Source organism: Chrysochloris asiatica, unplaced genomic scaffold (genome assembly GCF_000296735.1).
Source record: "Chrysochloris asiatica unplaced genomic scaffold, ChrAsi1.0 scaffold00060, whole genome shotgun sequence".
Lineage (NCBI taxonomy): Eukaryota > Metazoa > Chordata > Mammalia > Afrosoricida > Chrysochloridae > Chrysochloris > Chrysochloris asiatica.
Window position 1 is genome coordinate 1,250,028 of NW_006408578.1, and position 19,004 is coordinate 1,269,031.

Consider the following 19,004-nt stretch of genomic DNA (forward strand, 5'->3'; position numbering starts at 1 on the left):
CAACAAATAAAAACTGCAGAACAAAACTCAAAATCATATATATTTTAAAAAGAGCAGGCTTACTGGTCTGACAGAGATCACTGGAATCGCCAACACTGGACTTTAGGCACCATTCAAGCCTGACACTGAGCTCATCCTTGTGGTTCAATTTTCAGATAACTGATGGACAAGTGTATAGGGTGAATAAAGACAGCAGAGAGGTGTGCACTCCACTCCTAGAATAATTGAGGTATAAAAGGCAGCAGTTGTCCAGAAATAAAGCTCAGAAGGCAGGAAGGGATGGGAAAGAAGGTCAAAGGGAAATGGTAAACACAGAAAGGAAAGGAAGTAGAAAGACTGGTGTTCCATTGTAGAGATTGCAATCAATGTCAAAAGAAACCAAGTTCTGGGGCAAGAAGATGGAATAGGCAGACCACTGAACCATCCATCTACAACCAAGACCAGGAGATGAAGCCAGACAGCTACAGATGGTGATTCTGGAACCCTGAGCATCAGAGGGTAGAACAGAGAGGTGGAGTGAGTGCTGGCTGAAAAGGAAGCTGAACAGGGCAGAAACAGAACAGAAAGAGAAGAAAAACAGGCAGCCTTGTCAGCTGGTATGGAGCGGCACGGCCATCTTGAGATTTTGCAAGCAGTGGCCTGTGGGCACAGGACAGGACATGGCTGAAGGACATCACCAACCCAACAGTCAGTAATACCCCTCTCCTCTGTAGCTTCAACTCTTGTCTGGCATCGCATAAACCTGCTCTGAACTACGATGCACAAAAAGCAAACACAGGATGGACAGTGTTCACACTCCCAGTTGCTACCACATCCAGCAGGGGGTGAGTGCCTGAGAACACAACATACAATCATGAACTAAGTATAAACACAACACCACCACAGTGCCTCAGAGAAAACAATTTCAGTTTACACAAAGAAACAAGTAACCAAAATACAAAGTTTAGAAATAAAATACCAGAAATGGTATCAGAACTCCTTGCCAAGTGCCTTCAAATCTAAGTGCCACTGAGTCGGTTCCAACTCATAGCGATCCTGTAATAGGGTTTCTGAAGAGCAGCTGGTGAGTTTGAACCCATGACCTTGCAGTTCAAAGGACTTTGTGGTTCAGTGCTTATCCTATAGTGTCACACCAGAACTCCATAACTACTTGATAAGGAATTTAAAAGAATGCTATTTGGGTACCTTCAATGAATTGAGAGAAAGATCCATAAAAGCAAATAAAATTTAAAAAAAAAAAAGACTTTAAAAAGATTTCAGGAAAACACTACAAAAACACTCTGACAGGGTAGGCGGGTGCTGGGAAGGTTGATACACAAGAAGAGGGAGGGGATGAAGAACAAGGTAGGTAGAGGAACAATGAGGTAGGTTTGCACAGGCTAAATAGGACAGAAGTAAACAGTGATGTATGCGCCACAAAAAAAAAAAAAAAAAATTTCTTTAAAAAAAAAACAACCAGACAAAATAAATGGTAAGTTATCGTTGTTGTTATATGCCATAGTCAGTTCCGACTCATAGTGACCCTGTATAGGGTTTCCGAGGTTGTATATCTTTATGGGAACAGAAAGCAGATAACCTCATCTTTCTCCCACGCAACAGCTGGTAGTTTTGAACTGCTGACCCTAAGGTTAGCAGCCCGATTCATAACCACTACATTACCAGAGCTCCTTAAATCAGAAATTGGTCACCATAAAAAAAAAAATTTTTAAAGGCAATTAGAAAGCCAGGAGACTATTACTAAGACTTCAGAAATAATACACTGAAAGGATAAAGTAGTAGAACTGAAGCAATGGATCAACTGAATCAACTAGTGAGCTTGAAGACAAATCTCTCAATACTCATGTTCGAGGGGAACAATCAGAAGAAAGAATCGATATATGTGAGGGACACTATCAAGAAGAATGGAGTCCTGGCCTGAACTGCAAGGTCAGCAGGTCAAACCCAGAAACTCAACACAGGGTCGCCACACCAGGATTCCCACAGCCATAGTCTGATCTTAATTAAGAACATGAGAACTCTGTCATCTAAATATTCAGTGCCAGTGTCTTCTATTAGTCTGAAAACCATCCTTGAATTCTTAAATTGGGTCAGAAGCAATGAAAGTAAAGGAGGGGTTCCACAAATAAATTAGGATTTAAAACTTATCAGCTTCAGAAATCCTTTTAGCAGTCAACAGGGAGGATTATTTACTGTTGATGGTAGAAAAGAAAGCAACCATGAATCGTACATTACTTGCAAGAGATAACACCATCCAAGGCATTGTGCCTCGGTCATGTATATAACGCCTGTCCAAGAGAGACAGGCTGTTTCGCTAAGCAAAGTAACATCTTCCGTTCTTTATTGAGATGACCTCTATATACAAGTGGCATAAAAGGACTCCTCTTACAGCAGGTACCATATTAAGGTCTTCATTTGTATTAAACAACTGTAAGCAAACACTGTTTGGCTATAAAAGCTTTGCAAGTCAAAGATAATGGCCTTTCTCAGAAAACTGACTGTACTTTATAATCATCATTATTTATACTCCCAAGAGGCTGTGCCTACTACTCCAATAAATTCTGAAAGGAAATAACATGACAACTTCAGCAAGTCTTTTGGAAGAGGGAAAGGTAGAAAAGAAGCTAGTTAAGTAGAAAACGTGTCTCATTTGGGGGGTATATGTCAGTGTGGCATCACTTAATTGGAAGCAGGGACTAGAATTAGAAGAGAAAAACACTACTTTTTAGCTTCAGATATTTCTAAGTCAGTGCTTCCCACCCATCCCCCAATGCTCTCTAGATTACCAAGGGCAAAAGAAAACCCATTTTAATAGCATCATTAGAGTTTTGATTTATCACAAGTAGTGTGTGCAGTATTATTGCATGCCTTATCTCATCTAGACAAGAAGACAAGAACTCAGTACAACATAAAGCTTTGCAATTCCTTATAACAGGAGTTTCTGCAGGACTAATTGATGGTGTTTATATTGGGCTGGGAAAAAACACAATTCAGCAGAATGAAACCAGCATTCTTCGACCTCTTCAACCATGAGACTTGGCCCATGGTTTCCGATATGCTAAGAGCCCAGACTCCCGGATAATCGGGCAAGCCAAATGTGTTCTTTATTAAAGGAGGTTTCCTTTCACTCTGTCAGCCACCTTTCAAATTCCAACTAAGTTTAAACCACAATGGTTTGGAATCCTAACAGTACTTTTGAGAATTAAGATATGGAATGAGTATTTGAAAACATTTTTAAAGACAAAGAACACTGAATCATGCAAAAACACCCACAAGTCACTCACCCCAAAGTAACTCGAGTTCAGAAGTCCATTGAACCTCTGTTCATTATTAAAGCCAGACCATCCCTGGCCCCCTGCACTTGGGGGGAGGGGGAGAATGATAAAGCACACTGGCATTAAAAGAGAAATGTGATCTCTGCCATTCAACAATGTAATCACCAATGGGGATGCATCTTTAAAATTCTCCCAGATGAAAAGTTGTCAGGGTGTCAATACCAATACTACTTAACAAAACTTGCCTTTAATTAACGTTTTAGGTCCAGTTTTTAAAGCTAAAAACAGAACCTCACTCAGCCCAAACACTACTGCCTCAGAATGATGGCTGCTCATATTATAATCTGGGGATTTAGAAAGTGAACTTCAATGTAATCAAAGCAGAAACTATTTGCACCTTGGATTTGTGGCATTAAATTCTTTCTAGAAAAAGGTGTGGTATATATAAACAAATACATAAAATAAAACTTCCTCAAATAATGTGCCAGCTACTAGTTTCAGTGAAAAGGCTGAAGCGCTAGTGGATGGCACTGAATGCTGAATAAAACACACTAACAACCGGAGTCCTTGTCCAGGACCACACCCCTAAACCCCTTTCTTAAATGCACAGGAAGTAACTCTTGGAATCCTGGTGTTGCCCTGTGGGTTAATGCACCAGACTGCAAAGCCATTTGAACTGCAAGGTTCATGGTTCAAGCTCACCTGCCGCTCCTCAGAAACCCTACACAGGGTCGCTATGGGTCGGAACCAACTCCACGGCACTTCACAACCAACTCCACGGCACTTCCAGTGTGGGTTAATGCACTGGACTGCAAAGTCCGTTTGATCCGCAAGGTTGGTGGTTCACGCTCACCAGCTGCTCCTAGGAAACCCCATTCAGGGTCTCTGTGGGTCAGAAACCACTGGAGGGCACTAAAACAACAACAGACCAATCAGGAGCCCTGGTGTGGTGCTGTAGGATAAGAACTGTACTACTCACCACAAGGTTAGCAGTTCAAATCCACCATCCACTCCTTGGAAATCCACTATGAAAAGAAAACAACTACTGTCCCACTATTTCATGATTTTCAAAAGAAAAACCAAGCCCACCATTTTGTTTGGGATCTATCAAAGGAAGTGGTCTTTGAAAAGGAAGCCTGCGGCATGTATGGAGGACCAAGTTTTGTGATGTCATGGTAAACAGAGTCCCAGTACCATATAGCCAAAGCCCTTCAAGGCAGATGAAAGCCATGCGCTACCAATTTAACTGGGCCTCCAGACCATGGCTCCTTATTAAATACCTTCCATTCACATTGGCCCTTTCATCCTCCAACATGAAGACTTTATTACAGGCTGAAAATAGAGCAAACAGTTTTAGCCCTCTGGGCATCGTAAGAATGGGAAAGGGGTAATTTGGGTAAAACCAATCAACAATAAGTTCCACCTCATATTTAAAAGGACATTTAAAAAATAAAAGGGGGAGGGAGGACATCTTAACTGGAAAATGTAAAAGGCAAAAGTTCATCCAGAAAGTGCTCTCATAAACACAAAATAAAGCTACTGCCTATTTCTTAGTTCGGCTGCTGTTACAACACTTCATTCTCATATACCGGAAGGGGATAAAGATAAAATTCTGTCCAAACAATTTCAAAATATGAATAATGTATTTTTTTTCCTGTTTAAAAAAAAACAAAAACATGGCAACTCTGTTTCAAAATATGGTTGTTTTGGGGTTTTTTTTCATGATTGTGACTTTTCAAAATTGCCAGCCCTTTCTTCCAAGGTGCTTCTGGGTAGCCTTGAAACTCCAACCTTTTGAATAGCAGCCAGAATTAACAGCTTGTACCACCCAGAGTCTCCTAAAACCAGCTGCCACCAAGTCAAGTCAGCCTCATGGTGAGCCCATGTTTGTCAGAGTAAACAGTGAGTGCTCAGTAAAGTCTTCAGCGGCTGACTTCTTTGAAGTAGATCACCTGGACTTTCCTCCAAGGCACTTCATGGTGGGTTTGAACCACTAGCTTCTTGGTTTAAGTATTCCAGTGCTTCCATCTATGCCACCCAAAGAGCCCTGTACTGTTTCACTATTTCACCTGTTTCATCTGTATTATAATTTCTGTGCTCTCTCAGACAACCTGGATATGCTGTAATCCCAGAAACACTATATTCTCTTCAACCTTGCCATTGCAGACATACAGCCACAATGATTTACATTGTTGTTGTTAACTGTTAAGTCGCTGTTGTTGAAAATCAGTTCTATACCATAGCAACACTGTATAGAGTTTCCAAGGAGCAGCTGGTGAGCTGGAACCTCCAACCTTACAGTTCAAACCAACCTTGCAGTCCAGTGCATTAACCCACAGCACCACACAAAGATCTACGGTTGTTAAGTACCGTGGACCTGCACAGGGTTTCCGAGGCTGCAAATCTTTACGGGAGCAGAAAACCTCATCTTTCTCCCTCGGAACAGCTGGTAGTTTTGAACTGCCAACCTTGAGGTTAGCAGCCAGATTCGTAACCACCACTAGACTTATATAAAACCACTGCCATCAAGTGCCATGACTCATACATGACCTATGTTGTTGATGGTAAGTGCTATCTAGTCAGTTCTGACCCAGAGTAAAAGTTGTTGTTGTTAAGTGCCGTGGAGTCGATGCCAACCCATAGCGACCCTGTATAGGGCTTCCATGGAGAAGCTGGTGAGCTCGAACCACCAACCTTGCAGTTCAAACAACTCTGCAGTTTGACACATCAGCCCACAGCGCCACACAGAATAAAAGTACTCCTTAGGAATTCTGAAGACTCTAAATCTTTATGGGTGCTACTGACCCACTAAGTGGGTTTGAACCACCAACCTCTTTGTTAGTAGTCCGATACTTATTCCACAATGTCACCAGGGCTCCTCATATATGTAGAAGCATTTACATTGATTCTGCCTTTCCTGAAATGACTTAAGAGACCAGTAATGAAGGTATTCACAGTCCCTATTTTAAAGATGAAGAAACTGAGACTTAAAGACAGGAAGTGATTTAGCCAAATCACCCAATATAAACAGTGCTGAGATTCTCAATTTCAGTCTGTCTTTAGAGACATGCTCTCTCCCAGTGATTTTTATCCTTACAGCCAGGCGAACTATAAGATGCTTAAGACAAAGACAATGTACTTTCTCTAACATCCAGCACAGTGCCCAAAACCTATCAGCTTGTTTTCCAACTCACAGCTCTCCTCACAGTAAGGCTGATCTGAAAACACCATGATTCTGGATCTTTATTAATTTAAGTATGTCAATTTCTCAGCACCCGCCACCAAAAAAATCATAAATACGAAAAATGTAAATGCACAATTATCCATGTGCTTGCCTTCCCTTCACTACCACAATCATTCTTAAATAGCAGTTTTGCTTTACCAGATACTTTCACATATCTTATCTCATTTAGTTCTAATGCCCTGCTGCCAGAAGACAAGGACAGAAACTAAAAACTTAAATAAAACTCAACTGACATCTTTACTACTTATTACAAGTGCCTGTATTGGTTTTTAAAAGCCAACAAACCAACCAACTCTAGAGCCTGTAGGACGTAAATTAGGATAGTCTTTCTTTCTCTAGAAAGCACTGTGATTTCTTAGAATCAAAATGTAAACATGGCCACTTCCGAGTCAGTAATTCCACGTCTCAGAATTTGCAGCTAAGTACAAAAGCATACATGTACAGCTGGCTGTGCAGAGCGTTTTGTACAAGAACCCCTGATCTGGGGGAAAGCCACCAAGAAGAGACAGGTTAAATGAACTGCGGCATATACACCAACTGTGTGCTAGGCAGCCTTCACAATGCCCTCATATTTTGATTTTGAAATATGACATTAATGCAAAAAGAAAGCAGCAGGATAAAACCTAAGAGAACAAACTCATGTATATGTGTAAAATTGTAATGGCAACTAAGTGGGGGAATAACGGCTTTGCAATTTCAAGGATATTTACCTTTGTGTACTTGTTTGATCTGCATGCCTTTTTAATACAGTGAAGGAAAAAAATTTTTTTTGAAAAGTGGCAAAAAATGATGCTTTAATTAGGGACTTCTTGTAGGGTAAGCACTGGATTGGGAACCACAAGGTCGGCAGTTCAAACTCATTGGAAACCCTACACAGGATCACTATGGATGAGTTGGAACCGACAACTTAAAATTCTATGTGGATTTTATTTTTCCATCAGTGTCTCCATTAGCATGAATAACTGAGAACCCATCTGATAGGAAGCAGCAGCTATCGGGAACCTGCCCACAGACGGTAGCAGAAATGGCCTGTTACTGTATCATGGGGGACTCGAGAGGTGGATTATTTATGCCTTAGCTGTGCCAGAGGTTAAGATGTGCCTCCTTAGACAAGTCATCTAACAATACTAGAGTAACTCAAGTTTGATCAAAACGAAAACGCCTTTTTTTAGTTCAATTAGGTTCAATGGAGGTTAATCTTCAATTAAGGAGTCCTGAGTGTGGCGCTGTGGGTTAATGTGCTGGACTATAAGGTCGGTCTGAACTGCAGAGTCAGCGGTTCAAACTCACCAGCTGCTCCTTGGAAATGCTATACAGTGTCACTATGGGTTGGAACCAACTTAACAACAACAAACTTTAGTTAAAATAGGTTAGATCCATCTATTTCCACTCGAGTCATACCAATTCCCTCCTACTACTGAGAGGCTCCAGGGTCTTTAACTCTAGAAATATTCCTGTGCTGTGCGCTACGTGCTAGTTATTAGCCCAGAACCAAGATACACTTGTAGGGCTACTATGGTAAGAGACGTGTCAACAGGTAATGACAGGAGTAGGTGTAAGGAGCCTGACCAGTAGGGAGAAGGAGCTTGGCCCTGCCTAGTTGGGGGTTGACGGGGTGGCAAGCTGTTCAGGAAAGTCTCACCAGGATAAGGCCTCCAGCAGTCTGCTCACAAAGCAAGAACTGAAGTGAAAAGACAAAGAGACTGAATTCAGGTGAAGCACATATACATGCAATGGAATATGTGGTTGGTTAGGCCCAAGATAGACCACGAAGGGCTTTTAATGCTGTGCTGAACACTAACTTCATATGGACTTGATACTGAAGGCCCACAAGCAGCCACTAAAGGGTTATGTATGATGAGGCCATCAATTTTTGAGGAATCCTTCAAGATTACCTTTTAACATCTTTGGTTAAACATCTTCATGCACAGATCCAGTGCCATAGAAACCTTAATTTTTAATCTATCTCCCTTTCTAGTTCACCATTCAGACATTTTTGGGAGTCAAGAGTTGCAAAATACAAGAAAAGATTTAACCAGCAGTTTGGGGTGGAAGATTAGATAGCCTCAAAGCTTTAAGGCAACACTAAAGAGTCCCAAATTGGACTTTATAATATACACTATTATTCACATGGTTTAAGAGGCAAAGTATAGAATTCATTTTATTCAGACGGCTGCTGGCAAGACACATGTTCCCAGACTGATGATTTCCAACTGTGTAATAATACCTTCAAGGAGCTTTGGTAGCGCAGTGGTTACAAATCAGGCTGCTAATCTCACGGTCAGCAGTTCGAAACTACCAGCTGTTCCGTGGGAGAAAGATGAGACTTTCTGCTCCCATAAAGATTTAGTCTTGGAAACCCTGTACAGGGTCGCTATGAGTCGGAACCGACTCCACAGCACATAACAACAATAATACCTTCTCTGTGCATAGTATGTAGTTTACAAGATGCTTTCACGTTAAAAAACCAATTGGCTAATGGACCTAATATGTTTAGAGCTTCTGTTCTACTTCCAGTTTGTTGCCTAGAATCTGAAGTTTTCCAAGCTTGCAAGCACAGCTAATCAAAGCACTACACTTGGTCTCTATTTGCCTGAACAGAAGAGTCAGGAGTAGGAAGAGGATACAGAATGTGTGGCTACTTTTTCCAGAAACAACTGTCTCCTTTACTATGAGACTGGAAGACCTGAATGGTGCCTGGCAATCATTACTGAACACTTTTCAAGCAAAACTTCTATAAAAGAATCCTGATCAAAAGGGGAGAAATGCAGAACATAATTTCAAATTTTCATGGAGTCCATGACTTCCTGGATCTATGAAGGTTGGATGAACTACTGAAACTGCTTCCCTGAGATAATCTTTAAACCTAAAACCAGAAATATCCCCTGAGTCTCCCTAACATCAAACAACAGTTTAGCTTAACTATAAAAAATGTTTGTCTTGAACATTAAGCTCTTTTAGGAAAGATCTATGAGATCAAACTGACAACAGCAACTCAACGGTTACTATAGGAACCTTGCTTTTCAAGTGCCATCGAGTAGGTTCCAACTCAAAGCAAACCCACCGTTTAGGTTTTCTAAGGAGCAGCTGATGAGTTTGAATCACAGACCTTGTGGTTCAAACCGACCTAGAGGTCTAGTGCTTTATCCTAAAGCACCACACCTGTAACTCCATAGAAACCCTGCTGTGGTTGTTAAGTGTAATTGACTTGGCTCTGACTCACAGTGACCCTATACAGGCTTTCCAAGGAGTGGCTGGTTAAGTTTGAACCACCGACCCTGCAGTCTAGTATTTATCCTACAGTGCCACACCAGGACTCCTCATGTTGTTGTTAAGTACCATGGAGTCGGTTCCAACTCATAGTGACCCTGCACTGGGGGCAGTAAATTTATATTAATGGGGGAGGAATAATGCAGAAAAGACTGATGAGAATGGCTGCACACCTTGAAGAATGTATTATTACATTATGCAAGTGTATAATCATTATTATTAAACGGCACATGGAGAAATTCATGTGTGTTTTGCTATGTTTATAATCAACACATTTTTTTTAAAAAATCACTGAGGGAAAAATAAAACCTCACCAGCTCTCCCAGCAAGGTGCTTGACACATGTTTACCCATTGAGGAAACATGTCAGCAAGATTGCATGACATGCCCAATATCACACAGCCAGTTAATGCAGCATCCAAACTTGAACCCAGCTCCTATTCTCAACCTTGTCTGTCCCTGACTACAGGTGTAACCTGTCTATCCAAAACCGAGGCAGCATTCAATTACTGATGCCCATGTGCTTGTAATAGTAACTAGGCCTATATTCCATAGGCAAACCCTCCCAAAGTTTTAATAATGTCTAGCTCTAAATGCAGAGAACCTGTAGAATAGATAAGCACTGGACTGCAACTGTCAGTCTGAACCAAATGATTGACGGTTCAAGCCCACCAGCTGCACCTCAGAAACCCTATACAGGATCGCTTTCAGTTCGAATCGACTTGATGGCACTTAGCAATCTCTAAATGTTACTTAACAGAACAAAAAGCACTTATTTGACTGCCTAGATAGATTCTGCAAATCTATGAAAATAAGAAATGCAACAAACATACACTGGGCCCTAATTCTTTCTCATTTCCTACTGGCACCTGTTTCAGCACCTACATGTCCTGAAACTTTTAACAGCTGGTAGAAATGGAAACCAAAAGACAACAAGCATTCAGTCAACCATTACAGAGCAAGAACCTAACCAAAATCGTGGTTAGGAAATAATGGAGAAAGAGCCACCCAGGCCAAATAAAAGAGCTGGTAAAAAGGGTGCCAAACCATTGTCCACATTCTTCTGGATGATTCCCGTGCTAGAGATAATCTCCCAGCAAACCAGATGGTCTCCTGATGCACAACAGACAGACACAAAACCTATCCCCAAACAGAGTTGCTGGAAAGGACTCCTGATTCTTTTTGAGAAATGTGTGAGAAACAGCCTTAATGCAAGTGTGGAGAAGCAAAACTGTGGGCATGTATTTTGCTAACCTTCTAGGATTCGTAGTAACTAAATATTGCTGTTGATAATATTTCTATGCTCACTGGCCTTCCTCTTCATGGGTGGCGAAGCTTGACAGACTTACAAAATTAGAACTTAAAATCCAATTTGGGGCCTTTTAGGCAACACCAGCTCTCAAGAACCTCCCTGAGTACATTTCCCCTTTTTCATACAACCTCACACCTCCTATACTGTGAGGAATTATGTGCACCAGGCTACGTCATTAACATTATCTAGACAGCTATACCAAGCCATGACCCAGACCCTGGTGTCTACAACATCACAAAGCAGCAAAGTCAAAGGCAAGAAAAAGCATCACAGTCCCTGGGAAAGCAAGTCAGTTCTCAGAAGGGAGAATTTATGCAGCCCACGGTGGCCCTCAGGTACACTCAGAGTGGAAGTGCTTGTAAAACCACAAGAAGTCCATCCCCAGGGGTACTAGGATCTCAGCCCTTCTCCAAAGAGACAGCCAGCTGGGAATAAGACGGTAGCTCCACCACTTGGTGCTTAAAAAACAACAAACACAAACAGGCACTTGGAATGATACTCCCTGGGTTCCGGAGGCTAACAACCTGCCTTAACTGCCCCAACTTTCTGACATTTAAAAAAAAAAAAAAAAAAGGCTAAAAAAAGCCTCATTTATGACCTTTCTCCCCTTTTCAAGGTTACTCTTAACGCTTATCTTCCTTTAGCTGGACTGAAATACAAGAAAAGGGTGTATACCTGGCCATAGCCTATATTCACCTCAGTTTTCTCTGCTGTGATATAAACTTAAAGGTCTCTTTCCTCCTGTGGAATCACTATGAAAACAACAAATCTGAGCCGTTCTTTCAGAATTGACTCTTGGTAATGTTTGTTTTTAAGCAGTGTGGGGTTTGTAGGAACCTGTAAAAGTGTTCTCTAACAATCCAATCTCTTCTGGCACATTTCCTCAAATGGCAAAGAGAGCCCCAGGAGAGATGCACTGTATCTTTGAAAGAGCAGTGAAGTCTGGGAGACAGTGGGAGAAGTGGACAGAAGCCCAGATGGAGACCCAAGGGTCAGCTTCTGCTGCTCACTCTAGTCTGACCTAGACGTCTAGTGTGACCTGGACGTCACCTTGGGAGGTAATATTTGTAAAACATGAACGCTTTTCCATCCCAGACTCAAAGAGAACAAGAAAGGTAAAAAGATAAAAGCTACCTGCAAGAATGGAGATGAACAAGAAGTAAAGGAAGCATGCAAGATAAATGATAATAACACAGACAAAAACAGGACTCAGCCAGGACCACCATTTCCTATATGGGGCTAACTTGGCTTGCTTTTCATGATTTATTCTGAACCAAAATTGAATGAGGAGCAGGGGAGACACTTATTTAAAAATATGAGACTGCTAGGCGGCTCACTGAAGGCCCAGGAAAAGAATAAAACCTAAAAGGACAACAAGAAAAACCTCACTCTCCACCCAAAAAGTATACACAAACTCTTAAACTAAAGAAAGAAAAGTTGACAGTTTTCCCAACTGCTGGAATAAAAGCTGCTGCCAATGGTTAGGCCCAGTATGGAAAGGGCTTTTACGCACAAAAATTAATCAGGTAAAACTAAGGCTGGGACCTGGAAAAGAAATTGAGGTTCGTGTGGAGAGTCAGAGGAAAAGCACAGTTATCTGAGAAATGAAAAGTTAATTGATTCAAACCAAGAAATTGTGTCGTTTTCATTAACAGGTAAAGCTCCAGGATTTTAAATGAAACAGACCTTCAGCAATCTCATAAAACAAAATAATTAAAGTTTCTGGATTACAAAACACCAGCTTCTGAACTCCATGAGTTAAATGTAAAATCACTAATCTTTCTGCCGCCTGTCATCCAGTGAACAGTACAATGTTTATTTAAGTCTAAAAGTTAATAAAAATGTCTCAGTGGGAACATCATTTACCAATGCTAGCTGGCATGAAATAGATAGGGACTTTAATATTTGGATATTAAGGCTGAACACAATGCCAGCACTCTTATTCATGGAAAAAGTTCATTAGGTAGCAAACCATTCTGAAAAAAAAAAAAAGGCATATAAATAAAACAGAAATGTACTTTTAATTGCAAACTCTGTTTGCTGGGGAAGAGAATTGAGAGAAAGTGACGTCTGATTTTTAAAAATAAAGCAATGTTTGTGTAGGATCCTTCGGGATCTCCCTCCTCCCCTCCGCCACCCAAAATTTTTAAATGTCTGGCCTACGTCTAATTTAACAGCCTTATTCATTTTTATCTAGTGTCCCCAAAATATTGTACTTAAACCTTTCATAAGAAAAAAAAAAAACAAACCCTCCCTTCACACTCATCCAAGAGTTCACATAATTTTCAACTATAATTACAGTAAGTCCAACTGGCATAACCAGATTTGAGAACAAACTGACACTTGGCAAGCAAAATACGTTCTACAGGTGGGAGCCAAAGAAGGGTAGAGACACATCCAAGAGCTGCCCGCTGGCCAGGCACTTAGTGCTGGGTTTTTCAACAGTCAACAGGACCAGTGGGTTGGTAAGAGAAGACTGTTAAAACTGTTTACCATCTCCTGGTGATGAGGGGGAGGACTTGTAAGTCTTAAAATACAAGCAGGAAGCTCAATTCCAACACTACTTATCTTTTAGTCTGCAGGGCTCTTACCCATTCTAATAAAAACTGTCAGGGTCTGGGTCTGTTAGACCATCACTTTCAAGGGCACACCACTGGGTGAAAAATAAAAATACTCCAGCTCAGCATTTCCAGTGTTTTAACATACTGGGCTTGGTGGTGGTGGTTATGTGCCGTGGAGTTGATTCCGACTCACAGCGACCCTGTTTCTGAGGCTGTAATCTTTACGAGTGCAGAAAGCCTCATCTTTCTCCTGCAGAACGGCTGGTAGTCTCGAACTGCTGACCTTGAGGTTAGCAGTTCAATTTGTAACCACTGCCTCCTTCACAGCACCAAGGACAGGCTTAACCTACTGTTGTTGTTAAGTGGTGTTGAGGCGATTCTGACCCATAGCAATTTTATATAGGGTTTCCCAGGAGCAGCTGGTGAGTTTGAACTGCGTTTGAACTGCTTTGCAGTCTACCGCATTAACCCACAGCGCCACACAAGGACTACAAGAGGACAAACTGCCACTACACTGTCAAGTACCAAATTCTATTTGGCTTTTTAAGGCAATAGCTAGGGGGATACAGAAAACAAGTATTAGACTAGAAGTAAAGACAGGTAGCAATGCAGCAGGTTGGATTCTTTTCAGACCTAATTTATTTTTCCTTTTTAAATTCCAGAATGCACTTTGGCCTCTTCACTTGACAGTATTCTCTCTGTACACTTGACAGCAATAGTTGATACACAGCCTACAGACTTCTGGGATAAAGAATAAGGTAAACACAAAGTCATGTGAACAGATCAGTGGCCCAGGAAAGGAAAACCAAAGCAATTAAATAAGTTGCACAGTATTTTTCCCCCAGAGCTGTGTAATTTGGTGTAATTCTTTTGACTTTTTTTTCTTCATGATTTTATGTAATTATAATTACAATAAGTCCTGCTTTTGGATCTTAAAATACTTTTTCCAGTTTTGTTGGTAATCATACTTTAAGCTTTCAAATCGAAAAATTAGACACTTACAACCTCCACCCTAGTAAGTACAAATTCTGCTCAAGCTTTCCTAGGAACCAAACTGGTCATTTGTCTTTGAGTTAATGGTATGAACCAAATCGTCCAGTGGCAAAAGCATTTTTTTTCATGTGTGTGTTTCATTTAAAGCTCATGCCTGCTGTGAAGAACCAAATTATCAAATGATTTTGAAATCTAGAAATCTAGATATCATGTCTGGTACTCTTAGGAATAAACAATCAGTGGAGTGATGGGAAAAACAGAAAGTGCTCTGTGAGCAAAACATACAACGGTTTTTACTGTCCAAGTGACTGTGACTTTGAGCGGCAAATACTTTCAGTTCTTTATTGTATTGTAGGGGAGTCGTGCCCAGCACAATTAAGATTGCACTGCAAGGATGTGGCTTAATATGAAATATAAATCAGCATTTCTCCCAAAGCCTACAGTCTAAAGCCCCCAACTCTGCTCTACTAAACAAGAAAACGAAATCGCAAATCAAATCGGCAGGCATCTAAGATTTCTGAGGGCAATTGTAGGACATGTGACACATTCCTGCAGCTCAAGTCATACCATCTTACATATAAAAAGGAAAGCGTGTTTTACATCTTCACTCACGGATCTCCACTGATCTTATCAAAGAGTTGGTGAAATGTCAACGGCTGGTTCCGTGGTAAGACCAAAATACATGGAGAGTCCAGTGGTCTTCCAAGCAGAAGCATCAATGACTACTTTTCCCTCAGTCCAGCCTCACGTACAAAAATAATACTGATATAGATCTGGCAATGCAAAGGAGGTGCGACCACCTAATAATACAGCCAAGTTCAACAGCTGACAGGTAGACTATGCTGTCAACCTTGGAAGGTATCCCCACCCACCACATCCTGCCAAGACACCCCACACAATGACTTAAAGTGACAAGGCGGCCAAATCTGTCCTCTAACAAAACTTGGCCTCAATAAAGTTTCCTGCCTTTTCTAAAGCGTTGGCGAAGGAACACAACTACCACAGCAGTAATGCACCATCATCAGGAGACCTGGCAGAGGAAGCCGAAAGGTTTCTGCAGAAAGGAGGCGTTTCCTCTCAGCTTCCCACCTCTTGAACGTCAGAGAAGGTCCGGGGGCGACCCGTTTGAGGACGAAAGGCTTCCAGCGCTCACCTGGTGGGAAACGCGCAGGGTTTCGCGGCGGAAGGCAGCGGCACAGCGCATCCTCTTCCAACTCCCACGCGGCAGCCGCGGCCTCAACCCGCCGCCGCCTCGGCCTCGGCCACCCCCGCTCCCCCCGCCTCCCCTAGCTAGCCTGACACGCCTGGAACCTCCCGCCCGACTTTTGACGTCACGGAGGAGAAGGAGGGGAAGGTTCCACCCGGGCCCGTCCCTTTGTGACGTCACAATGACAACAGAACGCGGCCGGGAGCGTAAAGGACCGGGAAACGCAGGGCAAGGAGGGAGGGGGCGCCGGCGAGAGGCGGGGACGGACCGGGGACGCACTGACGTCTAGCCGGCTTAACCTGTTGCTCTCAAGGCTGCCTCGGGGACGTCGGAGAGCGGAGTCGGCCGCCGCCATTCTCGGCTGTGCTCGCGGCAGGGGGTGCCGGCGGCAGCTGTGCGCCGCGCGGCCCCCTCCCCGGCACGCCCCCGCCCACCTCGCCCCTCTCCGAAGCCCAGCAGGACGCATACTCCCTCGCGGCCAGCGCTCTCTGTGCCCCACCCACCCGCGAGCCCGCCTGGGGCGCCCGGCGCCCGCCTCGCGCGGCCACGGACAACCCAGAGTCTGCCCCCTACAGGCCGCGCGGCCGCCAGCTCCGACACGGCCCGCGACGACCCCCGGCGCCCTCCTTCCCCTCCCAACCGACCGATTCGAGCACGTCTGGAACACGGGCTCCGCTCCCCGAGCCTAACTCGTGCCGTACTCCCCGCGGCCGCCGCCTCGGAAAGAAAATCTACCGCCCGGACTCATCACTTCGGCAGACACACCGCTCGCGGACGAGCAACAACAAAAAATCCACCCCACGATGCAATGCAACTTGACGAGGTCTAGGGTGGTGTGGTGTGGGGGGGATGGTTCTTGTCCAAGTTCTGCCCAATTTGCTTTGTGGCTGCATCCGAGGCGAACGTGCCCCGGGGAAGGCTTCCACGCTTCCAAGGCAAGGCTGCCTCCATGCAGTTTATCCTGCCCGAGTTTAAACTAGTACTATGCATTCTAGCCACCCCTCTGCAATGCGGATGTATTTTAATTCGTAAATTCTTTATAGAACAGCATATGAAGTTGGACTTGATTATTTCACCTGGTGATTTCTTTCAGAGTTTAAGTGTCTGCTTTAGGAACAGCCCACTAAAAGAGGCATTCAGCTTTTCCATTAAATGTATTTCCTACAAAACCAGTGCCCCGAAGGTCATTTCCCACCACACCACACCACATTGATGAAAATGAAAAAACAGCAACATCCAATTGTCGACTGGAGTTAAATAAAACTTTCTTATAACGTTGCATTATCTCTAATGTACGTTCATTCGGCCTCTTTGTAAAAAAAAAATGGTTTCATTTAAAGCATGCAAGTAATCACCGATCATTCGAGTGCATATTAGGTTAATCCTTGTTCCCCTCTGTCCTCCCTCCCCCTCAAACTTTTTTTTTTTTAAAAAGCCACCACTCACAAAACAAAAACACTCCTCATGCCAGTCAAAATGTAGCTGTACTATATGCACAAAACAAATTTAACTATTCCAAACCATTTAGATCTCTGAATATTCAGCCAATTTCAGAAGCCCGGTTAACTGAGCTTATTTGTAGGAACTTACATATGTATTTACACATACTTAAAAGCAGTCAGTGTATGTCTTTTTCCCCCTAAAACTGGAAACCATGAATTTTTAAATAAAACCAGCCCCATTATTAAAGTCAATCCCAACAAATGTATTCGCTGTAACATGATTCCCAACTGGTTTACGCTGCGAACCAGATAAGCCAAAACGACCACATACATTAAATCTGATGTGCCAGCGCAAGGAACAAGATCGCCATAATCGGGCACCGGACTGCAACTTAAAAGGCTTCCAACACAAGCGTTACACGATTTTCCAAACAACATTAACAATAATAACACAGGTTCATTTGCATGCAAAGTGCAAAATCGAGTCAAATCCGCCCGAGAATGTTTAGTTACATTACCGCAGCCCCCTCTACACCCCAAGCACCACCAAAATCCCTTGCCTTTCATCTAAAACTAGATTATGGTTGTGTCATTCGAGGTCAATTTATTCACTTGAGGTATCGCCACACCAATCTGTTTTTTCAACCAAACTAGCAGACGCGACTTTGCCTTAAAAGCCCTCTTTCAGAAAAGAAAGAAACAGCCTTATCGGACGCTGTGTTTAAAACCCTTCAGCTGCAGAATTATCTATAAACTTGACATTCACAGCCATTGCTTAAAACTGCGAGTCAAAGGATGTGTTGTTAAGAGCACTTACGTATTTCTTCTGAATGATATTCCTCTTGGGTCTTTCCTTGCTCATTCTGAGATCCAAATGCTGATTGCAAAAGAGGACAATTGCTTCATGAATTTAAAGCCGTCAGAAATTTGCAAAAAAATATCCTGGTGGTTTTTATTGTTGGTGGTTGATCTTGTAATCCGACTTTTCTTCCTCTTCCCCAATGCCAGATTCGCCTTGAAATAAATCCGAAATTGGGATGGTTAAAAAAAAAAAAAAAAAAAAAGAGGGGGGCCAAAGACGAACGAAGCAAACAAAAAAAGAAAGAAAAAATTCACTTTAGTAAAACACTCATAATGGAAAATTTCCCCCGAAACACACACACACAAAAAAAAAAAAACCGACGCCCTTCACTCCCCCCTTTTTTCCTCCAAAAACTACATCAGCGAAACGTGAAGGTCTTTAGCATCTGATCTGTAGTTACATCTTGGAAAAGAAAAGGGAAAGATAAATTTAAAATGTTGGAAGTCACGTTTGTGCTGCAGCAGCAGTGAGAGCAGAAGAGTCAACTCCAGCGGCGGCGGCGGCGGCGGCGGCAGCACCACAGCGAGGGCTCGCCGAGTCTCTTTTTTCCAAGCCCCCTGACCAATGAGAGAGAGGCTATCCAGCCCAACTTTAAATGGACTCTGCTTTTATACAAGTTAGGGCTCCTCGGATAATTCCCCGTCGGAAACTAGCCGAAAACTCCCACAGATGCGCCACCGGTCGCCCGCTTACCCTGGCGCCGACCACCCCTGGCCCAGCCCAGAAGACCCCCGCAGCCCCGTCGACTAAATACCCGAGAGGCCACGACAGACCCTGCCCAGGAAACTCTCCGGCATCTCTCCCACGCCAAACCCAGGTGTGGAATTGAGAGAGGCTCCCTA

At 42.9% G+C, this 19,004-nt stretch overlaps 1 protein-coding gene across 1 annotated transcript in view; it reads right to left on the reverse strand.

Moving 5' to 3' along the window:
* Positions 1–18,591, reverse strand: part of JARID2 (jumonji, AT rich interactive domain 2) — a 303,515-nt gene extending 284,924 nt beyond the window's left edge. Inside the window, exon 1 of the mRNA XM_006864074.1 lies at positions 18,118–18,591. Within this exon, the coding sequence (XP_006864136.1) occupies positions 18,118–18,162 (45 nt within the window). The 5' untranslated portion in view covers positions 18,163–18,591. The remainder of the gene's footprint in view (positions 1–18,117) is intronic.
* Between the last annotated feature and the right edge of the window lie 413 nt (positions 18,592–19,004).